This window comes from Parasteatoda tepidariorum, chromosome 8 (genome assembly GCF_043381705.1).
Source record: "Parasteatoda tepidariorum isolate YZ-2023 chromosome 8, CAS_Ptep_4.0, whole genome shotgun sequence".
Lineage (NCBI taxonomy): Eukaryota > Metazoa > Arthropoda > Arachnida > Araneae > Theridiidae > Parasteatoda > Parasteatoda tepidariorum.
The window spans coordinates 2,433,636-2,443,844 of NC_092211.1; the positions used below are offsets into that span (position 1 = coordinate 2,433,636).

A 10,209-nucleotide genomic window follows, 5' to 3' on the forward strand; every position below is an offset into this window, starting at 1 on the left:
ATTTTTTTCTGCAAAGCTCTAAGAAATTAACACTAAGCATTTAGAATTTCTTTGAAAACACAATTATAGATTTGGCATCTTGGAGCAATTACTGAAAGGCTGTCAAATGACTTAACTCTTGACAGACCAACATAAAGTTGTCCATGACTAAAAACTTGTTTAGTAAATACTAAACTGATTTTCTCAAAAGTCTGACCTTGTGACTTATTTATAGTCATGGAGAAGGCCAGCCTAATTAATTCCTAATTGAGTTTAAATTAAATATTATCATGTTTTTAGGGCATGAATCTGAATTGAACAACCTGATAATGCTCACTCTGGTGATTGTTTCTGTTTTTAAAAGTGCTATGTGTTGAGCCAGTTTAAATTAAATATTATCATGTTTTTAGGGCATGAATCTGAATTGAACAACCTGATAATGCTCACTCTGGTTATTGTTATCTGGTTGCTCACTACGTGCTNATCTGAATTGAACAACCTGATAATGCTCACTCTGGTTATTGTTTCCGTTTTTAAAAGCGCTATATGTTGAGCCACCTCATGTGGCATTTGCCATGTGACATTTTTAGCAGCAATCATTGGTCGCTTTTCTAACGTTGCCATTCGGGGAGTTGTAATGAGGCTTTTTTTTGGTGCCGTGTAAGAGAAATATATATATAGATTTCTAAGAAACCAAGGAGCATGCTTGTAAGCTATGATATAAGTATCAATGATAAGCTACTTATTGCAATTTTTTTTTAAATGAATTTGTTTTGTCAGGTTTTTGAAACATTAACATTAGCATTCGAAAAGAAATATTCGTCAAACGACTTTTCCTCGAAATCTATCATGAAGCCCGATTTTTTTTTCCTTGCAATATTCACCTTATACCTGACGGTGGTTCTCGCAACTATCAGAAGATGGCAGTACAATAAGAGACCGTTATAACTTCTTCTGGATACGAATACATTGATTTACACTACGTTAAGACACGGCTCCCAGAAGATCACCAAAGTCAAGCATCACTGGCAGCGGTCAGTGTGCGGGAGGGAGACCACTTGGATCAGTCTGCGTAGGGTCCGAGGGTGTGCGGTATGGGTCCTCGTTAAACTGTTCTACCGTAAAGTGCTCGACTTCGCATGCAGGTCGTCGGGCTACCGAAGCGGGGTTGTCATCCTCTTTGTAGAGGATCAAAATTGTGATGGCTTCGAACGTTTCTATGGGGTGGGTCGACGTTTCTGTGGGGGGGGGGCAGTTTCGAACGTATCTGTAGGGAGCAATATTCGAGCGTTTATGTGGGGGACAGTTTCGAACGTTTCCGTGGGGTGAAGTAGTTTCGAACGTTTCCGTGGGTGGGGCAGTTTCGAACGTTTCTTTGGGGAGGAACAGTTTCGAACGCTTACGTGGGGGGCAGATTCGAACGTTTTTCTGGGGGGGGGGCAGTTTCGAACGCTTTGTGGGGCAACTTCGGACGTTTCTGTGAGGGTAGCTTCGAACGTTTCTGCGGGGTAATTTTCAAACCTTTCAGCGGGAGACTAATTCGAACGTTTCTGTGGGGAGGGGCAGTTTCGAACGTTTCTGAGGAGAGGAGAAGTTTCGAATGTTTTTGTGGGGAGATGCAGTTTCCAACGTTTCTTTGGGGAGGAACAGTTTCGAACGTTTCTGTGGGGAGGGGCAGTTTCGAACGTTTCTGGGGTGAGGAGCAGTTTCGAATGTTTTTGTGGGGAGATGCAGTTTCTATCGTTTCTATGGGGACGGGCAGATTCGAACGTTTTTGTGGGAGGTGTTTCGAGCGCTTTAGTGTGGGGCAGCTTCGGACGTTTCTGTGAGAGTAGTTTCGAACGTTTCTGTGAGGGAATTTTCGAACGTTTCTGTGGGGAGGGGTAGTTTCGAACTCATCTGTAGGGAGGGGCAGTTTCGAACGTTTCTATGTGGAGAGAAAGTTTCGAACGTTTCTGTGGGGTGGGGCAGTTTCGAACGTTTCTTTGGGAAGTGGCAGTTTCGAACGTTTCCGTTAGAAGGGCAGTTTTGAACGTTTCTATGTGTAGGGAAAGTTTCGAACGCTTCTGTGGGGTTGGGCAGTTTCGAACGTTTCTGCGGGATGGGGCAGTTTCGAACGTTTCTTTGGAGAAGGGCAGTTTCGAGCGTTTCTGTGGGGTGGGGCAGTTTCGAACGTTTCTTTGGGGAGGGGCACTTTCGAATGTTTGTTTTGGGAAGAGGCAGTTTCTAGCGTTTCTGGGGGGAGGGGCAGTTTCGAACGTTTCTGTGGGGCGCAGTTCGAACGTTTCTGTGGGGAGGAGCAGTTTTGAACATTTCTGTGGGGAGGAGCAGTTTCGAATGTTTTTGTGGGGAGGGGCAGTTTCGAACGTTTCTGTGGGGAACAGTTTCGAACGTTTCTGTGGGGGCAGTTTCGAGCGTTTCTGCGGGGAGGGGCAGTTTCGAATGTTTTTGTGGAAAGAGGCAGTTTCTCGCGTATCTGTGGGGACGAGTAGTTTCGAACGTTTCTATGTAGAGGAAAAGTTTCGAACGTTTCTGTGGGGTTGGGCAGATTCGAACGTTTCTGTGGGGTGGGGCAGTTTCGAACGTTACTGTGGAGAGGGCTGGTTTCGAACGTTTCTGTGGGGAGGAGCAGTTTCGAACATTTCTAAGGGGTGGGGCAGTTTCGAACATTTCTGTGGGGTGGGGCAGTTTCGAACGTTTTTTTGGGAAAGGGCAGTTTCGAACGTTTCTGTGGGGTGGGGCAGTTTCGAACATTTCTAAGGGGTGGGGCAGTTTTGAACATTTCTGTGGGGTGGGGCAGTTTCGAACATTTCTTTGGGGAATGACAATTTCGAACATTTATTTGGAGAGGGGGGAAGTTTCGAACGTTTCTGTGGGGTGGAAGATTCGAACATTTCCGTGGGGGTAGTTTCGAAAGTTTTTGTGGGGTGGGGCAGTTTCAAGCGCTTCTGTGGGGGGGGGGCAGTTTACGTTTCTGTGGGGAAGGGCAGTTTCGAACGTTTCTATGTGGAGGGAAAGTTTCGAGCGTTTCTGTGGCATGGGGCAGTTTCGAACGTTCCTTTGGTAAGGGGCAGTTTCGAACGTTTCCGTTAGGGGGGCAGTTTTGAACGTTTCTATGTGAAGGGAAAGTTTCGAACGCTTCTGTGGGGCTGGGCAGTTTCGAACGTTTCTGTGGGATGGGGCAGTTTCGAACGTTTCTTTGGGGAAGGGAAGTTTCGAACGTTTCTGTGGGGGTATTTTCGAATGATTCTGTGGGGGAGGGCAGTTTCGAACGTTTCCGTGGGGGGGAGCAGTTTCAAACGTTTCTGTGGGGTGGGGCAGTTTCGATCGTTTCTGTGGGGTGGGGCAGTTTCGAACGTTAATTTGTGGAGGGGGAGTTTCGAATGTTTTATGGGAAGAGGCAGTTTCTAGCGTTTCTGTGGGGAGGGGCAGTTTCGAACGTTTCTGTGGGGCGCAGTTCGAACGTTTCTGTGGGGAGGAGCAGTTTTGAACACTTCTGTGGGGAGGAGCAGTTTCGAATGTTTTTGTGGGGAGAGGCAGTTTCGAACATTTCTATGTGGAGGGAAAGTTTCGAGCGTTTCTGTGGGGTGGGGCAGTTTCGAACGTTTCTTTGGTAAGGGGCAGTTTCGAACGTTTCCGTTAGGGGGGCAGTTTTGAACGTTTCTGTGTGGAGGGAAAGTTTCGAACACTTCTGTGGTGTTGGGCAGTTTCGAACGTTTCTGTGGGATGGGGCAGTTTCTATCGTTTCTATGGGGAGGGGCAGTTTCGAACGCTTCTGTGGGGGTATTTTCGAACGATTCTTTGTGGAAGGGCAGTTTCGAACATTTCTGTGGGGTCGGGCAGTTTCGAACGTTTCTTTGGGGAGAGGCAATTTCGAACATTTCTTTGGGGAGGGGGGGACGTTTCGAACGTTTCTGTGGGGTGGAAGTTTCGAACATTTCCGTGGGTGGTAGTTTCGAACGTTTCTATGTGGAGGGAAAGTTTCGAACGTTTCTGTGGGGTTGGGTAGTTTCGAACGTTTTTGTGGGGTGGGGCAGTTTCAAACGCTTCTGTGGGGGGGCAGTTTCGAACGTTTCTGTGGGGGGCAGCTTCGGACATTTTTGTGAGTGAAATTTCGAACGTTTCTGTGAGGAGGGGTAGTTTCGAACTCTTCTGTGGTTAGGGGCAGTTTCGAGCGTTTCTATGGGGAGGGAAAGTTTCGAACGTTCCTGTGGGGTGGGGCAGTTTCGAACGTTTCTATGTGGAGGGAAAGTTTCGAACGCTTCTGTAGGGTGGGGCAGTTTCGAACGTTTCTTTGGGAAGGGGCAGTTTCGAACGTTTCCGTTAGGGGGGCAGTTTTGAACGTTTCTATGTGGAGGGAAAGTTTCGAACTCTTCTGTGGTGTTGGGCAGTTTCGAACGTTTCTGTGGGATGGGGCAGTTTCTATCGTTTCTATGGGGAGGGGCAGTTTCGAACGCTTCTATGGGGGGTATTTTCGAACGATTCTTTGTGGAGGAGCAGTTTTGAACGTTTCTGTGGGGAGGAGCAGTTTCGAATGTTTTTGTGGAAAGAGGCAATTTCTAACGTATCTGTGGGGAGGGGTAGTTTCGAGCGTTTCTATGTGGAGGGACGGTTTCGAACGTTTCTGTGGGGTTGGGCAGATTCGAACGTTTCTGAGGGGTGGGGCAGTTTCGAAAGTTTCTGTGGAGAGGGCTAGTTTCGAATTTTTCTGTGGGGAGGAGCAGTTTCGAATGTTTTTGTGGGAAGAGGCAGTTTCGAACGTTTCTTTGAGGAAGTGCAGTTTCGAACGTTTCTGTGGGTAGGGGCAGTTTCGAACGTTTCCTTGGGGAAGGGCAGTTTCGAACGTTTCTGTGGGGTGGGGCAGTTTCGAACATTTCTGTGGGGTGGGGTAGTTTCGAACATTTCTGTGGGGTGGGGCAGTTTCGAACGTTTCTTTGGGGAGGGGCGATTTCGAACATTTCTTTGGGCAGGGGGGAAGTTTCGAACGTTTCTGTGGGGTGGAAGTTTCGAACGTTTCCGTGGGGGGCAGTTTCGGACGTTTCTATGTGGAGGGAAAGTTTCGAACGTTTCTGTGGGGTGGGGCAGTTTCGAACGTTTCCGTTAGGGGGGCAGTTTTGAACGTTTCTATGTGTAGGGAAAGATTCGAACGCTTCTGTGGGGTTGGGCAGTTTCGAAAGTTTCTGTGGGGAGGGGCAGTTTCGAACGTTTCTTTGGGGAGGGGCAGTTTCGAATGTTTGTTTTGGGAAGAGGCAGTTTCTAGCGTTTCTGTGGGGAGGGGCAGTTTCGAACGTTTCTGTGGGGCGCAGTTCGAACGTTTCTGTGGGGAGGAGCAGTTTTGAACGTTTCTGTGGGGAGGAGCAGTTTCGAATGTTTTTGTGGGGAGAGGCAGTTTCGAACGTTTCTGTGGGGAACAGTTTCGAACGTTTCTGTGGGGGGAGTTTCGAGCGTTTCTGCGGGAAGGGGCAGTTTCGAATGTTTAATTTGGGGAGGGGCATTTTCGAACATTTCTGTGGGGTTGGGTAGTTTCGAAAGTTTGTGTGGGGTGGGGCAGTTTCGAACATTTCTGTGGGGTGGGGCAGTTTCGAACGTTTAATTTGGGGAGGGGCATTTTCGAACATTTCTGTGGGGTTGGGTAGTTTCGAAAGTTTTTGTGGGGTGGGGCAGTTTCAAGCGCTTCTGTGGGGGGGGCAGTTTACGTTTCTGTGGGGACGGGCAGTTTCGAACGTTTCTTTGGTAAGGGGCAATTTCGAACGTTTCCGTTAGGGGGAAAGTTTTGAACGTTTCTATGTGAAGGGAAAGTTTCGAACGCTTCTGTGGGGTTGAGCAGTTTCGAACGTTTCTGTGGGATGGGGCAGTTTCGAACGTTTCTTTGGGGAAGGGCAGTTTCGAACGTTTCTGTGGGGGTATTTTCGAACGATTCTGTGGGGAAGGGCAGTTTCGAACGTTTCTGTGGGGAAGGGCAGTTTCGAAAATTTCTGTGGGGAGGGGCAGTTTTTAACGTTTCTGTGGGGCGCAGTTCGAACGTTTCTGTGGGGAGGAGCAGTTTTGAACGCTTCTGTGGGGAGGAGCAGTTTCGAATGTTTTTGTGGGGAGAGGCAGTTTCGAATGTTTTTGTGGAAAGAGGCAGTTTCAACCGCTTCTGTAGGGGGTATTTTCGAACGTTTCTTTGGGGAAGGGCAGTTTCGAACGTTTCTGTGGGGTGGGGCAGTTTCGAACGTTTCTTTGGGGAAGGGCAGTTTCGAGCGTTTCGGTAGGGTGGGGCAGTTTCGAACGTTTTTGTGGAATGGGGCAGTTTGGAACGTTTTTTTGGGGCGCAGTTCGAACGTATCTGTGGGGAGGGGTAGTTTCGAGCGTTTCTATGTGGAGGGAAGGTTTCGAACGTTTCTGTGGGGTTGGGCAGATTCGAACGTTTCTGAGGGGTGGGGCAGTTTCGAAAGTTTCTGTGGAGAGGGCTAGTTTCGAACGTTTCTGTGGGGAGGAGCAGTTTCGAATGTTTTTGTGGGAAGAGACAGTTTCGAACGTTTCTTTGAGGAAGTGCAGTTTCGAACGTTTCTGTGGGGTGGGGCAGTTTCGAACATTTCTGTGGGGTGGGGCAGTTTCGAACATTTCTGTGGGGTTGGGCAGTTTCGAACGTTTCTTTGGGGAGGGGCAATTTCGAACATTTCTTTGGGGAGGGGGGAAGTTTCGAACGTTTCTGTGGGGTGGAAGTTTCGAACGTTTCCGTGGGTGGCAGTTTCGGACGTTTCTATGTGGAGGGAAAGTTTCGAACGTTTCTGTGGTGGTGGGTAGTTTCGAATGTTTTTGTGGGAAGAGGTAGTTTCTAACGTTTCTGTGGGGTGGGGCAGTTTTGAACGTTTCTGCGGGGAGGAGCAGTTTCGAATGTTTTGTGGGAAGAGGTAGTTTCGAACGTTTCTGTGGCGGGCAGTTTAGAACGTTTCTGCGGGGAGGGGCATTTTTGAATGTTTTTGTGGGATAAGGCAGTTTCGAGCGTTTTTGTGGGGAGGGGCAGTTTTGAACGTTTCTGTGGGGGTCTGTTTCGACCGTTTCTGTGGAGAGGGGCAGTTTCGAATGTTTCTGTGGGCGGGGGGCGATTTCGAGCATTTGCATGGGGGTATTTTCGAGCGTTTCTGTGGGTCGGGGCAGTTTCGAACGTTTCTGTGGGTCGGGGCAGTTTCGAACGGTTTAATGTGGGGCAGCTTCGAACGTTTCTGTAGGAGAATTTTCGAGCGTTTCTGTGGGAAGAGGCAGTTTCTAACGTTTTTGTGGGAGCAGTTTCGAACGTTTCTTTGGGGAGGGGCAGTTTCGAGCGTTTCTGTGGTTAGGGGCAGTTTCGAACGTTTCTGTGGAGAGGGGCAGTTTCGAGCGTTTCTGAGGGGGGGGCAGTTTCGAACGCTTCTATGGGGGTGCAGCTTCGAACGTTTCTCTGGGGGGTCCAGTTTCTAACGTTTCTGTGGGGAGGGGCAGTTTCGAACGTTTCTGTTGGGTGTATTTTCCAACGATTCTGTATGAGGGGACAGTTTCGAACGTTTCTGTGGGGAGAGGCAGTTTCTACGGGGAGGGACAGTTTCGAAAGTTTCTTTTGGGGGTATTTCCGAGCGTTTCTGTGGGGAGGGGCAGTTTCGAACGTTTCTATGTGGAGGGAAAGTTTCGAACGTTTCTGTACTTTTTCTAACACAATTTTTACAAGTTGCAATCGCGCAAACTGGCATTTCGTTAATCGTTTTAAATTTTTGTAAATTCACTTTTAAAACCGAGGAAAGTCATTATAGAAAATAAAAAATGTTATAAAATATGTAATAAAAAGAAATGCTCCAATATTAGTTCGAGCTAGTAAGGCCGAACTCTCTGTTCTTGAAGTAAAATTGCGAGCTTTGAGCCAAAGTGACATCACTAGAGAAAATCGGAGGATTGGCGACAAGATGCAAAACACGACTAACATGCTGGTCAGCACTAGTCAACATTGTTCGTCTGTATGCTTTGAGGAAAAAATAGTTATTTCAAAATAAATCATAAATCAAGAAACCTAACATAAACAGCAAAAAAAAAGGAACCTGAAAATCCAATATATGTAAATTATAATCAGTGTTTTAAAGTAAATGAAATAATATTCGTTCAGTAGGTCAATGTAAATATTTGGTGGAAAGTCGCAAATTCAAAGCAGGACCGTCGCAAAAGAGAAATGGAAAAATGCCAAGTTCCAGTCATACACCTGGGGGATTTTCACATTTTAAAAAAAAAAGTGCAGACACATCCCCTTTTGGCAGGAAATAGGAATTTCTGTTTTAATTATTTTACTATGTATGACTATTCTGCAACCTAATAATGAGTGTAATAAAATATATAAGTAATACTTATTGAAACATTGGACTGTTATTTTATTTCACTTACACAATAATTTCACATACTTGCCTTTTTCGAGGATATTAATTCACTGACTATTTAACGTAATTTTTCGTTAGAGTCACAAAACTGAACATTTATAATAATGGAATGAAGTATATTAAAAATGATGAAATATTGAAAACATTTTATCATATTTCATTGACCAAAGTAATTAAGAATTTTTATTGTAGATTAAGCATCTAGTAATTGATACTTTTAATACATAAAATAGTTTTAAAAAATAAAACTTTTATTAAACTAATTTTAATTTTTTTTTTAAAGTTACCCTTTGCGAGAAGCAGGGACGATTGTGAGCCCAAGTCAAAATTCCGGAAAATTTCTTGAGTTAAAAAAAGAAAAAAAAAAAACATTTTAAATTGAAAAATTAGAAAAAAATTTAAACAAGGTTTTTTTTTCTTCTTTTTCTCAATATTTCTTAGTTTACTTAAAATATGTTTAAAATTTTACACATACCTATACCATTCACACATACCTATGATTACCTGGAGTAGCAATCATAATTTACAAATATGTCTTTCTTTCTTGAGTTTTATGATTATAACAACTATTTACTGATAAAAAATTAATATTAATCATGAATATAATCTTATAAAGTATATCTCTGGCTCTCCCTTACAAACAAATAAAATAAACTGTGTTTTTAAGTTCCACCTTTGAAAATTTGATTTCTGGAAACTTCTGTGATCAATGATTTTTTGAAACTTCTGTACCATTGATCTCCAAAAACTTTCCGGACCGCAATTAGACCTGGAGAAGTGAACCCTTAACGTCAAACGAGCACACCATTTGCCTGGATTGAGAGTTATAGCCATGCAAATTTTCAATTTTTTTTCATAATTGGGTATTCAATTTTGCTCAATCATTTTAAAAGGAACACCTTAAAGATTGAATACTAATTAATTAGACTTGCATCATGAGACATTCCCCTATAAAAGACCTCATTGCCTTAGAATTTAAAGTAGATAAATCTCTTGATGAGTTAAACTATATCATATGATCTAATAAAAAGTTGAACAAAAATGAAATGAAACAAGCAATAAACAATTTTTTTACTAAGTTTTTATTATTACACAGCAGTTACTAAAATAACTACATAAATATAAACAATACATATGAAAGCTTGGAAATTCTTGCTCAAGATGGTAAAATTAAAAAAGAGAGTATAAAATAAAACAAAGAAGAATTATGTACAACAAGAAGAAATTCCTGACTTTCTTTTTTATTTTACATACTTCTCCATAAATTTTTTATGAAAACTAGACCTTAAAGTGTCATTGATGAAGGGCTTCTCCTTTCTATCTGGCTCATCGATGGCACAGTTTTTGAAGACAACATCGCTGTCCCATCTTCTTTTCACTTTGAACTCTGCTTTCTCATTCAGAAGGGGATTCCCACGCAGAATGTTTTCAGTTCTTATTTTTTCTTCCTGGGCTTTTCTCTCAGCTTCCTAATGTGTTGTGGAAAGGAAATCCATCATTAATAAATGATTTTTATTTAGACAGGATTCATAGTCGACAAAAAATAAGTACTTTTTAAGCACTCAAAAGATATTTTTAAGCACTATATACATTAACAAAATGCAAAATATTTTTCAAAGACTTTACATGATAAAACAACTAGTTTCTGAGAAAGAACTCTTTTTTTAAAAAATTATATTAGCCATAAAGGATTGAGATATTTTTCAGTTCGATTTCAGAGGGTAGAAAATGAAGCCTGAAATTGAGAATATCTTGTAAAATGTGGCAGAGTTGCACAGGAGAGTGGTAGAATATCACTGAACTCAGTAGATGCACATGCGGACTCTCCAAGTATTTCATCGAATATGCA

At 43.7% G+C, this 10,209-nt stretch overlaps 2 protein-coding genes across 3 annotated transcripts in view; both read right to left on the reverse strand.

Moving 5' to 3' along the window:
- Positions 1-6,108: 6,108 nt before the first annotated feature.
- LOC139426279 (serine/arginine repetitive matrix protein 1-like) lies at positions 6,109-7,086 on the reverse strand. The gene has a single exon (XM_071184481.1). The coding sequence runs from the start codon at positions 7,084-7,086 to the stop codon at positions 6,109-6,111; it is 978 nt and encodes a 325-aa protein (XP_071040582.1).
- A 2,335-nt stretch (positions 7,087-9,421) lies between these two features.
- LOC107456492 (spliceosome-associated protein CWC15) overlaps positions 9,422-10,209 on the reverse strand; it is a 24,359-nt gene continuing 23,571 nt past the window's right edge. For both annotated transcript variants that reach the window (XM_071184424.1, XM_071184423.1), the window contains exon 7: positions 9,422-9,829. In XM_071184424.1, the coding sequence (XP_071040525.1) occupies positions 9,602-9,829 (228 nt within the window). In that variant the 3' untranslated portion in view covers positions 9,422-9,601. The remainder of the gene's footprint in view (positions 9,830-10,209) is intronic.

Coding starts and splice junctions, on each gene's coding strand:
- LOC139426279 (XM_071184481.1), bottom strand. CDS start 7,086: ATGCAAATGCTCGAAATCGCCCCCCGCCCACAGAAACATTCGAAACTG.